Source organism: Eubalaena glacialis, chromosome X (assembly GCF_028564815.1).
Source record: "Eubalaena glacialis isolate mEubGla1 chromosome X, mEubGla1.1.hap2.+ XY, whole genome shotgun sequence".
In the NCBI taxonomy this organism is placed as follows: Eukaryota; Metazoa; Chordata; class Mammalia; order Artiodactyla; family Balaenidae; genus Eubalaena; species Eubalaena glacialis.
The window spans coordinates 119,893,640-119,917,530 of NC_083736.1; the positions used below are offsets into that span (position 1 = coordinate 119,893,640).

Below are 23,891 nucleotides of genomic sequence, written 5' to 3' on the forward strand. Positions count from 1 at the left end.
TAGCATACACTGTTCATCTTTCTCTGACTTATTTCACTAAGTCCATCCATTTCCAGGTCCATCCATGTTGTTGCAAATGGCAAAACTTCATTCTTTTTGATGGCTGAGTAATATTCCATTGGATACATATACCACATCTTCTTTATCCATTCATCTATTGATGGACGCTTGGGTTGTTTCCATATTTTGGCTATTTTAAGTAATGCTTCTCTGAACTTTGGGGTACATATATCTTTTTCAATTAATGTTTTCATTATCTTCGGATATATACCCAGGAGTGGGATTGCTGGATCATATGGTAGTTCTATTTTTAGTGTTTTGAAGAACCTCCAAACTGTTTGCCATAGTGGTTGCACCAATTTACATTCCCACCAACAGTGTACAAGGGTTCCATTTTCTTAACGTCCTCGCCAACATTTGTTATTTGTGGTCTTTTTGATGATAGCCATACTGACAGGTGTGAGGTAATATCCCATTGTGGTTTTGATTCGCATTTCCCAGATGATTAGTGGTGTTGAGCATCTTTTCATGCGCCTGCTGGCCATCTGTATGTCTTCTTTGAAAAAATGTATATTCAGGTCCTTTCCCCATTTTTAAATCAGGTTGTTTGTTTTTTTGATATTGAGTTGATGAGCTGTTTATATATTTTGGATATTAACCCCTTATCAGTTATATCATTTACAAATATTTTCTCCCACTCAGTAGATTACCTGTTCGTTTTATCAATGGTTTCCTTTGCTGTGCTAAAGCTTTTAAATTTAATTACTTCCCATTTGTTTATTTTTGCTTTTATTGCCTTTGCCTGACGAGACAGATCTAAAAAAAATACTATGACTTATGTCAAAGAGTGATCTGCTATGTTTGTTTTCTTCTGGGAGTTTTATAGTTTCCAGTCTTACATTTAAGTATTTAATCCCTTTTGAGTTTATTTTTGTATGTGGTGTGAGAAAAATTTTCTAATTTCATTCTTTTACATGTAGCTGTCCAATTTTCCAACACCACTTATTGAAGAGACTATCTTTTCTCCATTGTATGTTTTTGTCTCCTTTGTCAAATTGACCATAAATGTGTGGGTTTATTTCTGGGCCCTCTATTCTTTTCCATTGACTTGTGTGTCTGTTTTTATTCCAGTACCATACTGTTTTGATTACTGTAGATTTGTAGTACAGTCTGAAGTCAGGGAGCATGATACTCCAGCTTTGCTCTTTTTTCTCAAGATTGTTTTGGCTATTCAGGGTCTTTCGTGGTTCCATATAAATTTTAGGATTATTTGTTCTAGTTCTATAAAAAAAAAAGTCATGGATATTTTGATAGGGATTGCATTAAATCTATAGATTGCTTTGGGTAATATAGACATTTTAACAATAGCAATTCTTCCAGTCCATGACACAGGATATCTTTCCATTTCTTTGTATCATCTTCAGTTTCCTTTATCAATGTTTTATAGTTTTTAGAGTATAGGAGTTTCACCTCCTAGGTTAAATTTATTACAATTATTTTATTCTTTTTGATGCAGTTTTAAGTGGTATTGCTTCTTTAATTTCTTTTTTTGATAGTTCATTAGTAGTGTATAGAAAGCAACAGATTTCTGTATATAATTTTGTATCCTGTAACTTAACTATGTTATTTATTTATTTTTTTGGTGGAGACTTTAGGGTTTTCTACATAAAGTATCATGTCATCTGCAAATATTGTAGTAACAGTTTTTACTTCTTTCCTTCCAATTTAGATGCCTTTTATTTCTTTTTTTTATCTGATTGCTGTGGCTAGGACTTCCAATACTATGTTAGAAGTGGTGAGAGGGACTTCCCTGGTGGTCCAGTGGTAAAGAATCTGCCTTCCAATGCAGGGGATGTGGGTTCGATCCCTGGCTGGGGAACTAAGATCCCAAATGCCACGGGGCAATTAAGCCCGTGTGCCACAACTACTGAGCTGGCGCACCTCAACGAGAGAGCCCGTGTGCCTGCACACTACAGAGTCCACGCGCTCTGGAGCCTATACACCACAACTAGAGAGAGAAAACCCACACGCCACAACTGGAGAGAAGGCTGCGTGCCACAACGAAGACCCCACACAGCCAAAAAAAAAAAAAAAAAGAAGTAAATAAAATAAATAAATGTTTTTAAAAAACCATATGGCCATGTGACATTAAAGAAAAAAGTGGTGAGAGTGGGCATCCTAGTCTTGTTCCTGATTTTGGAGGAAAGATGTTCAGATTTTTACCATTGAGTATGATTTTACCTGTGGGTTTGTCATAAATGACCTTTATTATGTTGATATGTGTTCCCTCTGTACCAAATTTGATGAGAGTATTTATCATGAATGGATGTTGAACTTTGTCAAAAGCTTTTTCTGCATCTATTGAGATGATCATTTGATTTTTGTCCTTACTATTGTTAGTGTGGTATATTACAGTGATTGATTTGCAAATATTGAACCAATCTTGCATCCCTGGAATAAATCCCGATTGATCATGGTGTATGATCATTTTAAGTGTTGTATTTGGTTTGCTAATATTTTGTTGAGGATTTTTGAATCTATATTCATCAACGATATTGGCCTAAAATTTTCCTTTCTTATAGTGTTTTTGTATGGTTTTGGTATCACAGTAGTGGTGACCTTACAGAATGAATTTGGGAGTGTTCCATCCTCTTCAATTTTTTGGAATAGTTTAAGAAGGATAGGTATTAGCTCTTCTTTATATGTTTGGTAGAATTACCCTGTGAAGCCATCCAATCCTGGATTTTTGTTTGCTGGGAGTTTTTCTTATTACAAATTCAGTTGCACTAGTAGTGATCAATCTGTAAATTCTCTGTTTCTTCTTAATTCAGCCTTTGCGGGTTGCATATTTCTAGAAATTTGTACATTTCTTCTAGATATGCAATTTATTGGCATATAACTGTTGGTAGTACTCTCTTATGATTTGTTGTACCTCTGTGGTATCACTTGTAATTTCTCCTCTTTCCTTTTGTATTTCGTTTTATTGGGGTCCTCTTTTCCTCTTAGTAGACGTTTATCAGTTTCGTTTATCTTTTCAAAACAGCAAGTCTTAGTTTAATTTATTTTTTTATGTTGTTACTTAGGCTCTATTTCATTTATTTCTTATATGATCTTTATTATTTCCTTCTTTCTGCTGATGTTCAGCTTTGTTTGTTCTATTTCTATTCCTTTAGATTGTAGGTTAGGCTGTTTGAGATTTTTTTTTTCTTGAGGAAGGCCTTTATCACTATAAACTTGCCTCTTAGAAATGCATTTGCTCCTTCCAATAGATTTTTTTTAACATCTTTATTGGAGTATAATTGCTTTACAATGGTGTGTTAGTTTCTGCTTTATAACAAAGTGAATCAGCTATACATATACATATAACTCCATTCTCCTCCCTCTTGCATCTCCCTCCCACCCTCCCTATCCCACCCCTCTAGGTGGTCACAAAGCACTGAGCTGACCTCCCTGTGCTATGTGGCTGCTTGACACTAGCTATCTATTTTACATTTGGTAGTGTATATAAGTACATGCCACTCTCTCACTTCGTCCAAGCTTACCCTTCCCCCTCCGTGTGTCCTCAAGTCCATGCTCTAGGTCTGCGTCTTTATTCCTGTCCTGCCCCTAGGTTCGTCAGAACCATTTTTTTTTTTTAGATTCCATATATATGGGTTAGCATACAGAATTTGTTTTTCTCTTTCTCACTTATTTCACTCTGTATGACAGACTCTAGGTCCATCCACCTCACTACAAATAACTAAATTTCATTTCTTTTTATGTCTGAGTAATAATCCATTGTATATATGTGCCACATCTTCTTTATCCATTCATCTGTCGATGGACACTTAGGTTGCTTCCATGTCCTGGCTATTGTAAATAGAGCTGCAATGAACATTTTGGTACATGACTCTTTTTGAATTACGGTTTTGTCAGGGTATATGCCTAGTAGTGGGATTGCTGGGCGTATGGTAGTTCTATTTTTAGTTTTTTAAGGAACCTCCATACTGTTCTCCATAGTGGCTGTATCAATTTACACTCCCACCAACAATGCAAGAAGATTCCCTTTTCTCCACACCCTCTCCAGCATTTATTGTTTGTAGATTTTTTGATGATGGCCATTCTGACTGGTGTGAGATGATATCTCATTGTAGCTTTGATTTGCATTTCTCTAATGATTAATGCTGTTGAGCATTCTTTCATGTGTTTGTTGGCAATCTGTATATCTTCTTTGGAGAAATGTCTACTTAGGTCTTCTGCCCATTTTTGCATTGGGTTGTTTGATTTCTTGATATTGAGCTGCATGAGTTGCTTGTATATTTTGGAGATTAATCCTTTGTCAGTTGCTTCATTTGCAAATATTTTCTCCCATTCTGAGGGTTGTCTTTTCGTCTTGTTTATGGTCTCCTTTGCTGTGCAAAAGCTTTTAAGTTTCATTAGGTCCCACTTGTTTATTTTTGTTTTTATTTCCATTTCTCTAGGAGGTGGGTCAAAAAGGATCTTGCTGTGATTTATGTCATAGAGTGTTCTGCCTATGTTTTCCTCTAAGAGTCTGATGGTGTCTGGGCTAACATTTAGGTCTTTAATCCATTTTGAGTTTATTTTTGTGTATGGTGTTAGGGAGTGTTCTAATTTCATTCTTTTACATGTAGCTGTCCAGTTTTCCTAGCACCACTTATTGAAGAGGCTGTCTTTTCTCCATTGTATATTCTTGCCTCCTTTATCAAAGATAGGGTGACCATATGTGCATGGGTTTATCTCTGGGCTTTCTATCCTGTTCCATAGATCTATATTTCTGTTTTTGTGCCAGTACCATACTGTCTTGATTACTGTAGCTTTGTAGTTCAGTCTGACGTCAGGGAACCTGATTCCTCCAGCTCCGTTTTTCTTTCTCAAGATTGCTTTGGCTATTCGGGGTCTTTTGTGTTTCCATACAAATTGTGAAATTTTTTGTTCTAGTTCTGTGAAAAATGCCAGTGGTAATTTGATAGGGATTGCATTGAATCTGTAGGTTGCTTTGGGTAGTAGAGTCATTTTCACAATGTTGATTCTTCCAATCCAAGGACATGGTATATCTCTCCATCTGTTTGTATCATCTTTAATTTCTTTCATCAGTGTCTTATAGTTTTCTGCATACAGGTCTTTTGTCTCCTTAGGTAGGTTAATTCCTAGGTATTTTATTCTTTTTGTTGCAATGATAAATGGGAGTGTTTCCTTACTTTCTCTTTCAGATTTTTCATCATTAGTGTATAGGAATGCAAGAGATTTCTGTGCATTAATTTTGTATCCTGCTACTTTACCAAATTCATTGATTACCTCTAGTAGTTTTCTGGTAGCATCTTTAGGATTCTCGATGTATAGTATCATGTCATCTGCACACAGTGACAGCTTTACTTCTTCTTTTCCGATTTGGATTCCTTTTATTTCTTTTTCTTCTCTGATTGCTGTGGCTAAAACTTCCAAAACTATGTTGAATAATAGTGGTGAGAGTGGGCAACCTTGTCTTATTCCTGATCTTAGTGGAAATGGTTTCAGCTTTTCACCATTGAGGATGATGTTTGCTGTGGGTTTGTCATATATGGTCTTTATTATGGTGAAGAAAGTTCCCTCTATGCCTACTTTCTGGAGGGGTTTTTATCATAAATGGGTGTTGAATTTTGTCAAAAGCTTTCTCTGCATCTATTGAGATGATCATATTGTTTTTCTCCTTCAATTTGTTAATATGGTGTATCACATTGATTGATTTGCGTATATTGAAGAATCCTTGCATTCCTGGGATAAACCCCACTTGATCATAGTGTATGATCCTTTTAATGTGCTGTTGGATTCTGTTTGCTAGTATTTTGTTGAGGATTTTTGCATTTATGTTCATCAGTGATATTGGCCTGTAGTTTTCTTTCTTTGTGACATCTTTGTCTGGTTTTGGTATCAGGGTGATGGTGGCCTCCTAGAATGAGTTTGGGAGTGTTCCTCCCTCTGGTATATTTTGGAAGAGTTTGAGAAGGATGGGTGTTAGCTCTTCTCTAAATGTTTGATAGAATTCGCCTGTGAAGCCATCTGGTCCTGGGCTTTTGTTTGTTGGAAAATTTTTAATCACAGTCTCAATTTCAGTGCTTGTGATTGGTCTGTTCATATTTTCTATTTCTTCCTGGTTCAGTCTCAGAAGGTTGTGATTTTCGAAAAATGTGTCCATTTCTTCCCAGTTGTCCATTTTATAGGCATATAGTTGCTTGTAGTAATCTCTCATGATCCTTTGTATTTCTGCCTTGTCAGTGGTTACTTCTCCTTTTTCATTTCTAATTCTGTTGATTGGAGTCTTCTCCCTTTTTCTCTTGATGAGTCTGGCTAATGGTTTATCAATTTTGTTCATCTTCTCAAAGAACCAGCTTTTAGTTTTATTGATCTTTGCTATCGTTTCCTTCATTTCTTTTTTATTTATTTCTGATCTGATCTTTATGATTTCTTTCCTTCTGCTACCTTTGGGTGTTTTTGGTTCTTCTTTCTCTAATTTCTTTAGGTGTAAGGTTAGGTTGTTTATTTGAGGTATTTCTTGTTTCTTGAGTTAGGATTGTATTGCTATAAACTTCCCTCTTAGAACTGCTTTTGATGCATCCCATAGGTTTTGGGTCATTGTGTTTTCATGGTCATTTGTTTCTAGGTAATTTTTTATTTCCTCTTTGATTTCTTCAGTAATATCTTGGTTACTTGGTAGTTTATTGTTTATCCTTCATGTGTGTGTATTTTTTACAGAATTTTTCCTGTGATTGATTGTAGTCTCATAGCATTGTGGTCAGAAAAGATACTTGATACGATTTCAATTTTCCTAAATTTACCAAGGCTTGATTTGTTACCCAAGATATGATCTATCCTGGAGAATGTTCCATGAGCACTTGAGAAGAAAGTGTATTCTGTTGTTTTTGGATGGAATGTCCTATAAATATCAGTTAAGTCCATGTTGTTTAGTATATCATTTAAAGCTTGTGTTTCCTTGTTTATTTTCATTTTGGATGATCTGTCCATTGGTGAAAGTGGGGTGTTAAAGTCCCGTACTATGAGTGTGTTACTGTCGACTTCCCCTTTTATGGCTGTTAGCATTTGCCTTATGTATTGAGGTTCTCCTATGTTGGGTGCATAAATATTTACAATTGTTAAATCTTCTTCTTGGATTGATCCCTTCATCATTATGTAGTGTCCTTCTTTGTCTCTTGTAGCAGTCTTTATTTTAAAGTCTATTTTGTCTGATATGAGAATTGCTACTCCAGCTTTCTTTTGATTTCCACCTGCGTGGAATATCTTTTTCCATCCCCTCACTTTCAGTCTGTATGTGTCCCTTGGCCTGAAGTGGGTCTCCTGTAGACAGCATATATATGGGTCTTGTTTTTGTATCCATTCAGCCAGTCTGTGTCTTTTGGTTGGAGCATTTAATCCATTCACATTTAAGGTAATTATTGATATGTATGTTCTTTTTACCATTTTCTTAATTGTTTTGGGTTTGTTATTGTAGGTCTTTTCCTTCTCTTGTGTTTCTTGCCTAGAGAAGTTTGTTTAGCATTTGTTGTAAAGCTGGTTTGGTGGTGCTGAATCCTCTTAGCTTTTGATTATCTGCAAAGCTTTTAATTTCTCTATCGAATCTGAATGAAATCCTTGCTGGTTACAGTAATCTTGGTTGTAGGTTTTTCCCTTTCATCACTTTATATATGTCCTACCACTGCCTTCTGGCTTGCAGAGTTTCTGCTGAAAGATCAGCTGTTAACCTTTTGGGTATTCCCTTGTATGTTATTCGTTGCTTTTCCCTTGCTGCTTTCAATATTTTTTCTTTGTATTTAATTTTTGATAGTTTGATTAATATGTGTCTTGGTGTGTTTCTCCTTGGATTTTTCCTGTATGGGACTCTCTGCACTTCCTGGACTTAAGTATTTCATTTCCCATATTAGGGAAGTTTTCAACTCTAATCTCCTCAAGTATTTTCTCAGTCCCTTTCTTTTTCTCTTTTTCTTCTGGGACCCCTGTAATTCGAATTTTGGTGTGTTTAATGTTGTCCCAGAGGTCTCTGAGACTGTCCTCAATTCTTTTCATTCGTTTTTCTTTATTTTGCTCTGCAGTAGTTATTTCCACTATTTTATCTTTCAGGTCACTATCCGTTCTTCTGCCTCAGTTATTCTGCTGTTGATTCCTTCTAGAGAATTTTTAATTTCATTTATTGTGTTGTTCATCATTGTTTGTTTGCTCTTTAGTTCTTCTAGGTCTTTGTTAAACGTTTCTTTTATTTTCTCCATTCTATTTCCAAGCTTTTGTATCATCTTTAGTGTCATTACTCTGAATTCTTTTTCAAGTAGACTGCCTATTTCCTCTTCATTTGTTTGTTCTGGTGGGTTTTTACCTTGCTCCTTCATCTGCTGTGTGTTTCTCTGTCTTCTCATTTTGCTTAACTTACTGTGTTTTGGGTCTCCTTTTCGCAAGCTGCAGGTTTGTAGTTTCCATTCTTTTTGGTGTCTGCCCCCAGTGGCTAAGGTTGGTTCAGTGGCTTGTGTAGGCTTTCTGGTGGAGGGGACTAGTGCCTGTGTTCTGGTGGATGAGGTTGGATCTTGTCTTTCTAGTGGGCAGGACAGCGTCCGGTGGTGTGTTTTGGGGTGTCTGTGACATTATTATTTTAGGCAGCCTCTCTGCTAATGGGTGGGGTTGTGTTCCTCTCTTGCTAGTTGTTTCTCATAGGGTGTCCAGTACTGTAGCTTGCTGGTTGTTGAGTGGAGCTGGGTCTTAGCGTTGAGATGGAGATCTCTGGGAGAACTTTCACTGTTTGATATTACGTGGAGCCGTGACGTCTCTGGTGGTCCAATGTCCTTAAGTTGGCTCTCCCACCTCAGAGGGACAGGCCTGACACCCAGCCAGAGCACCAAGTCCCTGTCAGCCACACGGCTCAGAAGAAAAGGGAGAAAAAAAGAAAGAAAGAAAGAAAAATAAAGTTTTTAAAATAAAAAATAATTATTAAAAATAAAAAATAGTAAAAAGTAATTAGAAAAAGAAAAAAACAAGCAAACAAACAAAAAAAACAGACAGACATAACCCCAGAACAAATGGTAAAAGCAAAGCTATACAGAGAAAATCACCCAAGGAATCATACTCATACTCACAGAAAGAGAAAAAGGAAAAAACATATGTATATATCATTGCTCCCAACGTCCACTGCCTCAAATTTTGGTTGATTCATTGTCTATTCAGGTATTCCACAGATGCAGGGTACATCAAGTTGAATGTGTAGATTTAATCTGCTACTCCTGAGGCTGCTGGGAGAAATTTCCCTTTCTCTTCTTTGTTCGCACAGCTCCTGGAGTTCAGCTTTGGATTGGCCCCGCCTCTGCATGTAGGTCGCCTGAGGGCATCTGTTCCCTGCCCAGACAGAACGGGGTTAAAGTAGCAGTTGATTAGGGCGCTCTGGCTCACTCAGGCTGGGGGAAAGGTGGGGTACGGAATGTGGGGCGAGCCTGCGGCGGCAGAGACCGGCATGATGTTGCAACAACCTGAGGTGCGCCGTGTGTTCCCCGGAGAAGTTGTCCCTGGATCACGGGACCCTGGCCGTGGCAGGCTACACAGGCTTCCAGGAGGGGAGGTGTGGAGAGTGACCTGTGCTTGCACACAGGCTTCTTGGTGGCTGCAGCAGCAGTCTTAGCATTTCATGCCCGTCTCTGTGGTCCGCGCTGATAGCCCCAGGTCGTGCCCCTCTCTGGAGCCTGTTTAGGCAGTGCTCTGAATCCCCTCTCCTCACGCACCCCGAAACAATGGTCTCTTGCCTCTTAGGCAGGTACAGACTTTTTCCCCAACTCCCTCCCAGCTAGGTGTGGTGCACTAGCCCCCTTCAGGCTGTGTTCATGCAGCCAACCCCAGTCCTCTCCCTGGGATCTGACCTCTGAAGAAGCTGGAGCCTCAGGTCCCTACCCCCACCCATCTTGGCAGTTGAGCAGACAAGCCTCTCGGGCTGGTGAGTGCTGGTTGGCACCGATCCTCTGTGCAGGAATCTCTGTGCTTTGCCCTCTGCACCCCTGTTGCTGCGTTCTCCTCCTTGGCTTTGAAGCTTCCACCCTGCCACCCCCCGTCTCTGCCAGTAATGGGCTTCCTAGTGTGTGGAAACTTTTCCTCCTTCACAGCTCCCTCCCAGAGGTGCAGGTCCTGTCCCTATTCTTTTGTCTCTGTTTTTTCTTTTTTCTTTTGCCCTACCCAGGTACGTGGGGAGTTTCTTGCCTTTTGGGAAGTCTGAGGTCTTCTGCCAGCGTTCAGTAGGTGTTTTGTAGGAGTTGTTCCACATGTAGATATATTTCTGATGTATTTGTGGGGAGGAAAGTGATCTCCACGTCTTACTCTTCCACCATCTTGAAGGTCTCCCCTGCTTCCCATAGATTTTTGAAAGTTGTGTTTCTACTTTCATTTGTCTTGAGGTATTTTATGATTTCCTCTTTGATTTCTTCATTGACCCATTGGTCTTTTAGTAGCATATTGTTTAGTCTCCACTTGTTTGTGTTTTCCCCATTTTTCTTTTGTAATTGATTCCTAGTTTCATACCGTTGTGGTTGGGAAAAATGCTTAATCTAATTTCTAGTCTCTTAAATTTGTTGAGAAACTTGTTTTGTGGCCTAGCATGTGATCTATCCTGGAGAACGTTTCATGTGCACTTGAAAAGAATGTGTATTTTGCTCTTTTGGGATGGAATATCATGTAAGTCGATATCTATTAAGTCCAACTTGTCTATTGTGTCATTTAAGACCATTGTTGCCGTATTGATTTTTTGTCTTGGTTGTCTGTCCATTGATGTAAGTGGGGTGTTAAAAGTTCCCTACTATCATTGTATTATTGTCAATTTCTCCCTTTAAGTCTGTTAAGATTTGCCTTGCATATTTACGTTCTCCTGTATTGGGTACATACATGTTAATGAATTTAATATCTTCTTCTTGTATTGATCCATTTATCATTATATAATGCCCGTTTTTTGTCTTTTGTTGTAGCCTTTGTTTTAAAGTCTATTTGTCTGATATGAGTATTGCTACCCCTGCTTTCTTGTCATTTCCATTTGGATGAAATATCTTTGTCTATCCTCTCACTTTCAGTCTGTGTGTGTCTTTAGCTCTGAAGTGAGTCTCTTGTACAGCATATATGTGGGTCTTGTTATTTTATCCAATCAACCACCCTATGTCTTTTGTTTTGTTTTGCTTTTATTGGAGTATAGTTGATTTACAATGTTGTGTTAGTTTCTGCTGTACAGCAAAGTGGATCAGTTATACATAAACATAGATCCACTCTTTTTTAGGTTCTTTCCCCATATAGGTCTTTAGAGAGTATTGAGAAGAGTTCCCTGTGCTATACAGTAGGTACCCTATGTCTTTTGATTGGAGCATTTAGTCCATTGACATTTAAAGTAAGTATTGATAGGTATCTACTTATTGCCATTTTATTCCTTGTTTTCTGGTTGTTTTTGTACTTCTTTGTTCATTTCTTCTTCCTTTTCTTCCCTTGTGGTTTGTAGATTTTCTTAAATGGTATGTGTGTGTTCCTTTCTTTTTAGTTTTTTTTTTTTAATCTATGGTAGGTTTTTGATTTGTGCTTACCATCGGTTTCCTATATGTTGACCTATAATTATATCTACTTGTTTTAAACTGGTAGTCATTTAAGTTCAACCACATTTTAAAGATCTACATTTTTTACTCCTCTGCCCCACATTGTGTGTTTTGGATGACATATTTTACATCTTCATGTTTGTCTCTTACCTTTGTATCATTGTACTTGATTTTACAATTTTTGTCTTTTAATCTTTATACTAGTTTACTTAAGTGATTGGTCTACATCCTTTACTATATATTTTCCTTTACTAGTGAGATTTTTCCTTTCTTATAAACTCTTACTTCTTATAGCCTTTTCTTTTCCATTTAAAGAAAACCCTTTAACTCTTCATCTAAGGTCAGTTTACTATTGATGAACTCTTTTAGTTTTTGGTTGTCTGAGTAGTTCTTTATCTCTCCTTCAATTCTGAATCATAGCCTTGCTTGGTAGTGTATCCTAGGTTGTAGGTTTTTCCCTTTCAGCACTTTAAATATGTCATGCTACTCCCTTATGGCCTGCAAAATTTCTGCAGAAAAATCAGCTGATAGCCTTATGGGGGTTCCATTGTATGTGACTCTTTATTTTTCTCTTGCTGACTTTAGAATTCTCTCTTTATCTTTAACTTTCACCATTTTAAGTCTGATATGTCTTGGTCTGGTTCTCCTTGGGTTCATCTTGTTTAGGACTCTCTGTGTTTCCTGTACCTGGAAATCTATTTCCTTCTTCAGCTTCGGGAATTTTTCATCCATAATTTCATCAAGTACATTTTCTACCCCTTTCTCTCTCTCTCTTCTCCTTCTGGGACCCCTACAGTGCAAATGTTAGTATGCTTGATGTTGTCTCATAAGCCCCTTAAACTATCCTCATTTTCAAAAATGTATTTTTATTTTTGCTCTTCTGATTGCACGATTTACATTCTTTTATCTTCCAGATCACTTAGACATTCTTCTGTATCACCTAATCTTCTGTTAATTCCCTCTAGTGTATTTTTCATTTAAGTTATTGTATTCTTCAGTTCTGACTGGTTCGTTTTTATACTTTCTAGTTACTTGCTAAAATTCTCACTGTGTTCATCTATTCTTTCCCCAAGTTCAGCTAGTATTCTTATTACTGAAGGTTTGAACTCTTTATCTGGTAAATTAATTATCTCTGTTTCATTAGGATTTTTTTCAGGTTTTTTGTTTCTTGTTCTTTCGTTTGAAACATATTCTTCTGTCTTCTCATTTTGTTTAACTTTCTCTGTCTCTATGAAGTTAGGTGAAAGAGTTACCTATCTGATGCTTCTGTGGGAGCATCCCTATGCAGTCTACGTGTGCCCAGTGACTATGGTAGGAGAGCCGGATCTGACGTGAGCAAGAGTCACATCTTCCCCCAGGGTGTGCTGGCAGCTATCAGCTTGGTAGAAGGTGGTGCTGGAGATGGAAAGCCTAGAGCCTGAGCCAGGGCTTCTTCTATGCTCAGCGGCCATCACCGCCTCACTGGGGGCAGAGCTGGTGCCCAAGGTACTGGAGCAGGAGCCCTGAAGGTTAGGTCCGAGCTGGTTCCTTTCCCTCTATAAGTGTGTGCACCACCCCCCTGGCAATGGCACCTCTGCCCTAGTGGAGAGCAGCACTGGAGCAACAGGTACTAGAGGGGGCCTGCGGGACAGGCCGGGGTAAGTGCTGGGACAGTCCCAGCAAGTTAGTCCGAGCCCCAGGCAATTTTCAATCTGCTGCTTCCTCGTGTGCATGCTGGTAATGGCTGCCTTCCCCTTGTTCAGAGGCAGGGTTGGGTCCGAGGCAGCTCCATTCTCTCTAAGTGTGAACACTCTCCTTGGCAGCAACAGCCTTTGTGGCGGTGGAGAGCTGCACCAGAGCAAGAGAGGCTGGAGTGGGCACCTGGTGCAGGCTGGGGAGCAGGCTGTGGCAGTTGCGGGAAACCAGCCAGAGCTCCAGGTAGTTTTCAGTCTGTTTCCTCCACCTTGTTCCCTGGGAGTAAGCAAGTGTGTGCATGCTCTTCATGAGTGGAGTGTCAGTTTCTTACAGTCCTCTGGTAAGTCCCACTGGTTTTCAAACCAGCTAAGGAGACTCGTCTTCCCAGAGTCAGGCCCAACATGTGGCTTGAACCCGTCACTCCCCACGGAGGATCCTTGAGGCTGTGCTATCCCCTGCCTCTTGTGTGTCCCCTACTTGGGCACTTGTCCCAACTAGATCGTTTTTCCTCCCTTCCTGCCCAACTCTGTGCAACTCTTTCTTTATAGCCTTGGTTGTAGAAGAGCCTTTATGTCAGGCTCCAGGTTGTTTTCAGCAAGAGTTGCTTCATATGTAAGATATATTTTGATGTGTTCGTGGAAGGAGGTGAGCTCAGCATCCTCCTACTCTGCCATCTTGATCTCCCTCCCATCTGCCCCTGACTTTCCGCAGGAGACAAGTAAGATGATCATCCTACATTTTTCCCCTTTGGACTTCCTCAGAGTATTTCCATACTAAAAGGTTGTTATCTTTGCTGTTTTAGTGGCGATGATACTGTCTAAGACTTAAATTTGTAACAATGTACCTATAGCTGAAGAGTCCAAATCCAAGCTAAGGACAGGTGATGAAGGTCAAGGAATAATGAGAATGTCCTGAGATGGATCTCTGAGGTTTTCATTTTCACAGATGCATTTTTGTGCAACATGTATAAGTCATCTACCATTAGTTGTAAATCAATGTGACATTAATTTAGCCATTCATCCTTTTTGCTGCTGCAGAACTTAGAGCTCCTTCCTGGGCTATGGCTTTAAGAAGGCAATGCAAGCACAGATATAGCAGTAAACTAATTTTGCAATAGAGATAGAAAGACTTAGAAATTTTAATATTCTTAAGAGACTATCTGATTTGTGTTGAGAGGGAGCTGACTTGATTTTCTTAGAGGCTGTAAAGAAGAGTGAATGTGAATGATTGGGCAAGCCAGCGTCTTTACAAAGGTGGTTTTTAAATTGCATTGCTTGGAGTGTTTACCATTTATTTACTTGACTTTTGCCCTTGCATGAAAAACCAAAAGGAAATATGTCTTACTTTGGTTTAAGAAGCTGGCGACGTGGTGAATGGGGAGTTAGAACTTAGGTATTATCTATCCCAGATTCAGGAAGTCAGGGAGATGAGGTTATACTAATGAAAACTTGTTTTCAAGATTCCCTCCACTCTGAAAATTAGGGTTTTGCATGAGAAGTTTTAGTCCCAAAATAAAAGATTGGGAAGTGCAAATGTTGTGTAAATGAGAGATCTTTCTCTTTTTCCAACTTGGTATTCCTTGATTGAAAATCTTAAATTATATTTATTGATGAGTTAGGATTCACTTCAGAGCATGTTTAAAATTCAAAATGTGACTTGATTTTTAAATCTTTGATTTACATACTTTCAGGAACCCATTTATTATAGAAATCAAGAACAGCTGTGTTCTCCCTAGGGTTGCTTGTTTCAGTCAAATCCTTTTAAAACACGAATTAAGAAGATGAGGATTTAATCTTTGTTTCTTCCAACAACAACAAAAAATCTCATTATAGAGTTAATATACCTCCTAGTCCAGACTGTGTTATCAGAAAGTACATATTCAATACTATCTACTTTTTAATCAATGGTATATTTATAACTTTTAGATTATTTTGTAGTTACGTCAGAAAAACTGAAAGATTTGCTCTTTTTATTTTTCCAAATTCACTGAATTTAGGAAGTTACAGGGTGGTGAACCTATCACTGAGCTATTTGGCGAGTATTTTTGCCACAAGGTACTAGAAAGACAAGAACCATCACCAAATGTAGGCAGAGGTAACCTGTGGGTTAGCTATTATACTATGTGATACTAATCACAGTGTCTTGGTAAGAAATTAAGCACCAAGTAAATCAATAACAATGGTACGCAAGTTTTGGAGAAGGTATTATAACAAGATGTTAGCATTAAAGAAACATTTGCAACCTACGAAGCCTAAACTATTTTTAAAAGCTCATATGGGCAGCTGAAGATGTATTTGTCCCATGTGAATACTAGAGGTGGGTGGGGATAACAAGTAGCTTGCCATATCAAAGAGACTATGGCATACATGGAGAGTGTCTTTTAGAAATAGAAAAAATCCAATCAAGGAGAATGGGGAAGCTTATAAATTAAGCAGGTCATGTGCGAACTGTCATTTAGGCTGGTTGAAAAAAGAAAAATTGGTGAAATTCTTTAAAATCAGTCATAAGTTTTTAAGTTACTCAAAAGCAGGCAGTTTACTGGGTCTATTTGGTGATGATGGTGCAACAAACTTGACAGAAAAATAATAAACTTTAATGATCTATTTGTCTAATAAAAGAAGATATAAGGGAACATGCTAACTCAATAATTTGTCTCCTGAAATTGATGATCAGGTTAAACTGTAATAAGTGAACAGATAATCTAGGTCCAATTAACAAATTAAATATAGACAGTTCATCAGAACTATATGGCATCCTTCTATATTTTGAAGGAACTCAAAGTAAGGTTTTAGGTCTGGACTAATAAAGTACTTAAGTATAAATTAGATTGACATGTATACACTTCTATATTTAAAATAAAATGCCTTCCCATGAAAAAATAAAAATAAATAAAAAATAATAAATTAATAACATGCTATTTTTGTGAGGTTTGGAAATCTTTTTTTCTACTTGATCAGTAGTATATATTCAGCAATATGAGTTTAAGTAAGGTTAAAGGTTATCTTGTGGGAGTAAAATTTGAATTCAAAATTGTACACTGTTAGATAAAGGGTATTTCTGAATCAGGAAAGGACAGTGAATTTATAAATCTAAGTCATGCCTATACATCTGTTAACCTAAAACCTTATGCTTGATTCAGATTTTGTTGTAGCAAAATATTGATTTATTCTGGATTCCTACTGTGAGATGTGTTGTGAAAGTTCAACATATTACCATTCCCTTATGAGTACTTGCAATCATGATAAAAGCATAGAATCTTATTTCAGCCATTGATGAGAACATTACATACAGATAGGATCCCAAGTAAAGAAGAAAAAAAGGACTTGTAGATTCTTGGGTCTTTTGTGCTCTGTGTTGTTTATATGGTGGTTTAGAAGTATAGGTGCAGTGATTAGGATGTCCAAGTTGGAGAGAGAGGAGAGTTAAAAGGTAATATTTTGCTGGTGGAATGTAAGAATTTTAACAACTCACCTACCTATAGCTTAGATTAGGTATTCTCTCATTATCACTACCATTGCATTAATGTGCAAATTGTGTGTATTCAGCTGCTTTATTCTAAAAAGAGTCTGGCCCTTTGGTGTGCACCAGAGACAACATTTGCTATAGGAGATTGTGGTAGCAGGATCAGCTAAGCCCACTTAGTGTGGGTGATCCAATAGAATATGGACTAGTTGGACATTTGGGATACAGTTGTTCTAACAAAGCACATGCGGAGAGTCAAGGGAGTTTGTATGCTTTTTTTTTTTTAATGTGGTATTGTCTTATGTGATTTATTTTCCTTCATTTAAAAACTTGATGCAAAATGTTTGTGCTCTTTCCTTTCTTTCTCTCCCCGCCCCCCCCTTAGAATAATATAGCCGATCCAGAAGAACTGTTCACAAAATTAGAACGCATTGGAAAAGGCTCCTTTGGAGAAGTTTTCAAAGGTATTGATAACCGTACCCAGCAAGTGGTTGCTATTAAAATCATAGACCTCGAGGAAGCCGAAGATGAAATTGAAGACATTCAGCAAGAAATAACTGTTTTGAGTCAGTGTGACAGCTCATATGTAACAAAATACTATGGATCATATTTAAAGGTAATGTGTACGCTGGATTATTTAAGTCATAAGGTATTTTCATTATAAGTATTTCTTTTTTTTTTTAATTCTGTTTTTCAAAAGACAATGTCTTAAATTAGGATTTGACAGCCTTTGGCCTCCAGGCAGAATTCAGCTCCATTTGTAGTGCCAAAATAGACTGTTTTTAGATTTAGCAGCTGTATCCTGAATGCATCCCAGTACTCAGCTGCAACATTTTTCCACACCTGAACTTTTGGGTTGATGGAGGAACGGAAAGGCAGCTGAGCCTTGAGACATATCCTTTGCCAGGAAAGAGCTTTCTCCCTGGGCTTTTACACATTATTCTCAATGGTCCAGTCCGTCTCAACCTCAGAATTGATGGCATATGTAAGCATGTCACTATTCCATTGAGTTATGGTGGTTATTTACACATCTCTCTCTCCCTCTAGGTTGTAAGCTTCTTGACAGCAGGGAGTTTAGTTCAACCCGTCTTGGTTTTCACATCACTTAGCACAGAGCAGGGCACATCTTAAGTACATGATAAATATTTGTTGAAATGGAATTAAATAGATTAATATCTGTTCCCCCCACCAAAAAAAAGTTGGATTTTTAGTTTCCAGGATTATGGAATTAGCAGACACCTGAAGTTCCAGCAGATGGAGTTATTACTGCATCACAGAAAACTCTTTGGTGACTAAAACCCAAGAGTTCTTGGGTTCCATATTTATAGAGTCAGGATTTGTGTCTATTGAAATATAAAACAATAAATAATTAGAAAAATCTAGCTTAGAGTTTAAATTATTTTAAAATTAAAAAAATGTATCCCCATACTGATATTTTTCAAAGGAGGGCAGTATTAGTTAGATCTTTGATTTTCAGGGCTTACAAGGGGGACGGTTTTTTGTTTGTTTGTTTGTCCATCTATCTCTAGGCCAAAAGGGTGTGTTTATAACCCATCAGGCTGTTGGCCTGCACAAAAATTGATGCTGTCTTTTTATGTTCTGCTGATCAAATATACCCTAGGATAAACTATCTATATTAGTTAATACTGATATAAAAATTCATCGATTTCCCTGGCTCTTTACAGAGCCTAACCTTTTTTTTTTTTTTTTTTTGGCCGCGCTGTGTGACTTGCGGGATTGAACCCAGGCCCCCTGCAGGAGAAGCGCAGAGTCCTAACCACTGAACTGCCAGGGAATTCCCCACAGAGCCTAATTTATTCTAATAGTACGTGAATTAGGTGACTGTGGCAGTAATGCATAGTAGAATGAATCATTAAATAGCCAAACAGTCACTATGTGTCACACACTGTACTAGGTTATGGAGATGTAAAAGTGAACAACTCCTGCCATTAAAAAGCTCACAGTCTCATATTGCACTAAAATGGTGTAGATTTTGTGATTGAATGTGTACAAGGTACAGATGAAGCATAAATAAGAAAATGGTCACCTCTACCCTTTTTTTCCATGATGGTATGAAGGAAAGGCTTCCAAGAGGAGGTGATACTGCTGGTAGCTCCTATGCAATATACTTTTAAGTGTTAGCCATTACTCTATTTTACTGTATACCTAATTACTTGATTCTTTGTGGTTCACTTTGCTTTTATATTCTTTCCTAAAAAGCTTATTTAGTGGGTCAGATTCCTTTTTAGGAATCCTATGGGGGTGGTCATTCAATCTCAGTGGTTTTAGGTCTCCCTTCTAATTTCCATAGCAGGCGTGGTTGTAGGCAGCCCAGGGAATTTGTTGTTGGTGGTGGTGATGTGTGTGTGTGTTTTGCTTATTCTGGTTTACTCTTTCTGGATTGAATCCTTGTAATTCCAGACCCACTCTAGAGCAAATCTGAACACTTGCTATTTTTAGGCACCTGTATCAGATAAGCTAGTTTTGGTGACTGACTTATATTAAAGAAGCCCTATTTAAAATGCGCTATTGTATATTATATTGAAAATGGGTACTGACATGGTATTGAGTTTTATTGTTTGCTTACAACCTTTCTTTATTCATATTCAGTACTCCCATGGAAAATGAATTGTAACTCTGTTTTTATTATTTATTCCTAAGATTTCACGTTTAAAAAAATTTTCCTTATAGTATACATGTACCAGTCACCCAAAAAATACTTAATCTTTTAATAAATCAAACTGATAGTTTGTTTTCTCCAAATCTTGATTGTTTAATGTTCTCAGGCCAGTTAGTGATACAAAACTGTTATCCAAGATGTCTTCTTACAGAATTAAACTGCATTATTTTTATCTCGTTTACCCGTCATTGATTAAAATACATGATGAGAAAGCCTACTTTGAAGAACATGTTACTTCATGATAAAATTGTAGAAATTCACAGATGGCTGCTATTGATTATATTTGTATCTAGATTATTTGTACACACACATATTATCTCTATATGGATATACATATATATGCACAGAGAAAAAGAAATATGATTTTATAACTCTTTAATACCATTTATTTAAATTACTTTCTTAAATTGACCACTTGTTTATTTTCCATTTATATTAAACCATAGTGTGACTTTACAGGCTTACATTTTTTTAAACTAAAATCACATCAAATATAACAGGGTTCTGTTTAGTTCAGTCAGTGAAATCAAGGCTACATCCTCTAAGTACCATCGGAGAACTGCATCATCAATCGACTTATGTTCTTGTTGTGGCCCATCCTTCTGTTTCAGATGACATGGGAGAGTTTGTGAGTCAAGCTAATTGAGTAAAGTAGGATACAGGTTCTTGTCAGGTTGTCCTAACACAGGACATAACCAAAACCCTCACTGTTAGCTGGAGGAAAATTTATTGCACTTGAGAGAAAATTATATGCTCTCTGAAACTGTATGTAGTTGTAGTACTTTCCTTGAGACATGCAAAAATGTACTAGGTATTCATTTTGACTGAGCTCACTGTATAACTTCGTTTTTAAAAACAAGAGTAAAAACCAGACAGACACATCAGTATGACCACAATATTTTCCTTTAATTTTACTTCACTGCAGATTTTCTTGACAGACAAAGTCAGTCTTTATGACGAGTGCTAAAATAAGCAAACCCTTCCCTTCTGATCTCATAACATTGGAAGAATCTTTTATAATCTTTAAATATTTTTCTAGTTCGATGTAAATCTTAAAATGAAGCTCACTCAGGCATTGAATAGAATTTGAATCATGCCTTTATTTGCTGCTGAAAATTGCTTTTAGATTTCTGTTTATGTTAAAGAAATATGCCCCCCTCCACATACCACAACGACTGATATTTATTTAAAAAAAAAAAAGAATTGAATGATTGAAGTAGAATATTCCAGAATAGAGTCTGTACAGTTTTGTTTCCTTCTCATTATTTTTCCTGAGACTTTTGTGTGTGCTTATTTCCAATGTATGGTGAGTGTTTCTGGAATATTCTTTAATTTTTAAAAATCATAGTTTTCTTATAAAACTTGAAGGAAATTGGAGAGGGAGATATTTCCTCCTTGTACAGTGGTTTTTTTTCTCAAAATAAGAATAGCTTTAAACTTCCTATAATACACCTCTAAGAAGCCCCATATTAGATTCAATTCAGCAGATATTTATTTTTCGGTCACCTACTCTGTGCACTTCTCTCATTCTGCATATTTGCCCTGGTCAGTCTCATCTACTTTATTCTGACAATTTCTAAATTCATGTCTCTGGTTTCAGCCTCTCTCCTTAGCCCCAGATAGGTATATCTAACTTATCTCATATCTCCCACTTATCTGTGGGTAGGTGCATCAAGTGCAATAACCCAAAAAGTGGGGAATAGCATTTAAAGTGGGTCTTGAGTATGATTTTGATAGGGTTTGGGATGTGAGGGTGGGGTATAGACAAGGTATTCTAGACTGGAAGAAAACGATTCCAAGTTGGTAAAGTATCTGGCAAGATGATCTCTAGTATTCCTTGCAGTAAGATAAGAGTTCACATTCTGTTTCTTTTTTTTATTGTGGTATAATATATATCACAAAAGTTACCATTTTAACCATTTTAAATGTACAGTTCTGTGGCATTTCATACACTCATGTGATTTTGCAACCATCACTAGCATTCATCTCCAGAACTTTTTCATCTTCCTCAACTGAAACTCTGTACCCATTAAACTATAACTCCCCGTTCTCTCCTCACCGTAGTCCTTGGTAACCACCATTCTACTTTCTGTCTCTATGAGTTTCCCTACCGTAGACTCCTCATATAAGTGGAATCATACAACATTTGCCCTTTGGTGACTGGCTTATTTTACTTACACATGCTGGTTTATGTGGTCAGTGTTATGATTGGCTATTTACTTCATAGACCAACCTACTTAATTCAACATGTACTTGATCTATGTTCAATAATTATCTCATAAATATATATAATGGGTATTTTAAATGTTTTTTTAAACATTTTTTCTATAAGCAAATGAATTCCAAGTTCCACAGTAGCATTTCTTCCCCCTTTAGCCAAGTGTCTGCTTTAGTGGCAAATTCAAAGGCCCCATGGGGTGATGGAGTTGATACTCCAGACACCAGTGATTTGTTAAAACTAGGCTCCAACTTCTCCCCAGTAAACAGTATAACTCTGAAGTACTTAACTCTTTTTAAAAATTTTTATTGGAGTATAGTTGATTTATAATGTTATGTTAGTTTCAGGTGTACAGCAAAATGAATCAGTTATACATATACATATATCCACTCTTTTTAAGATTCTTTTCCCATATAGCCCATTACAGGGTATTGAGTAGAGTTTCCTGTGCTATTCAGTAGGTCCTTATTAGTAATCTGTTTTATATATAGTAGTGTGTGTATGTCAATCCCAATCTCCCAATTTATCCCTCCTCCCCCCTTACCCCCTGGTAACCATAAGTTTGTTTTCTACATCTGTAACTACTTCTTGAAGTACTTACTCTTTAGGGGTTCTGAATTTTGGAACAGAGAGCCATTTCCTAACCCCTAATTGACCACCCATGTTGATGCAGGGCTTTATTTTATTTATTTATTTATTTTTGGCTGTGTTGGGTCTTCGTTACTGCGCGTGGGCTTTCTCTAGTTGCGGCGAGCGGGGGCTACTCTTCGTTGCGGTGCGCAGGCTTCTCATTGCGGTGGCTTCTCTTGTTGCGGAGCACGGGCTCTAGGCGCATGGGCTTCAGTAGTTGTGGCACGTGGGCTCAGTAGTTGTGGCTCGTGGGCTCTAGAGCACAGGCTCAGTAGTTGTGGCGCACAGACTTAGTTGCTCCATGGCATGTGGGATCTTCCCAGACCAGGTCTCGAACCCGTGTCTCCTGCATTGGCAGGCGGATTATTAACCACTGCACCACCAGGGAAGTCCCTGATGCAGGACTTTAAACTTAACTCCTCCAACCCATTGTTAAAACATTTGGATCATTTTATAATTGGAGAAGTGACATTTTTCCTTCAGGGACTTCCTATACTTAAATGTGCCAGATATATGGTTATGATTTAGAGGTTTAGAGTCACTTGGCTCTTTTGGATTTGTAAACCAGTATGTAGATATCATCTTAGCCTTTTAAATTATTTAAGAACAAACCAAACACACATATTTGCATTCTCCAACACAAACATCTTTTACCAGAAATCAAAGATAGAAATTGTAGTCCCCCAAAAGAATACAAACACAGGGTCTAGGTTTTTTGGTTGGGTTTGGTTTGTGACTGGTGTTTTCATTAAGACCTGCTGTGGACAAGGAACGAGTAAGAGCCTGTGTGGGTTAAGCTTCCTTGAGTAGGGAGGAGCCCCACCAGCTCGCCATTCCTGCCTGTGCCCACTCGGGCCTCGCTTCAGTTCCCCTGCCTGCCTCGCAGTCTTCTGAATGTCTGGACCTATAACCATCCTCCAGCGAGGCTTGTCTGCAGAAGTGACAATCAGAAGGAAGCAGCCAGAAAAGCTATGAGGCAGCTCTGGTTCCCTGCCTGTTTCAGAAGAGTCCTAGTTCCACTGAATAGCTCACTTGCAAAGAGGAAGCCTTCTTTTCAGATCGGGAATTTGCTTAGTCATAAGTTTAATGACTTTTTAAGCTTTCTATGAATACATTTTGGTAAGTTTCTGTTTTGAATGGGTACCAACAAAAAGACACACATTGTTTTTAACTTGGAAAACAGGTGTTTTCATTCATGCAGAACTGCAAAACAGATAAACATGTTTTATAAGATCTTTTTATTTTTCTTTGAATGTCAGGTGAATGGGAAGCATTCTGAATTCATGAGGTAGAATGTAGTACTTAGGGAAAAAACGTGGCAAAAGAAAAACTTCTCAGGCTGTACGGCATTGTGAGAAACACTTTTTTCTTCTGTAGAAAAAAGTATGAAGACGCATCAGGTTCACAGTTCTCATGTTCTGAGTCCTAATTTCTATACATGAAAACAAGTTACATGAACCACTCCTGGAACTCTTCTCCTCTCCCACTGTATGGGGATTTATTTCCTCTCCTTCCTACTGTATACACCACTCTTTCTCTTCTCAGTTCAAGCTGGCCTGCTGTGACAGGAGAGAGTTGATGTCAAGATGGGCGGGGGACATTGTTCCTTTCTTTCTCTTATACATCCTACATAATGTCAGCATCT

At 37.8% G+C, this 23,891-nt stretch overlaps 1 protein-coding gene across 1 annotated transcript in view; it reads left to right on the forward strand.

The window, feature by feature from the left end:
• Positions 1-23,891, forward strand: part of STK26 (serine/threonine kinase 26) — a 62,034-nt gene that overhangs the window by 25,969 nt on the left and 12,174 nt on the right. Inside the window, exon 3 of the mRNA XM_061177701.1 lies at positions 17,104-17,334. Coding sequence (XP_061033684.1) covers positions 17,104-17,334 — 231 coding nt within the window. The remainder of the gene's footprint in view (positions 1-17,103; positions 17,335-23,891) is intronic.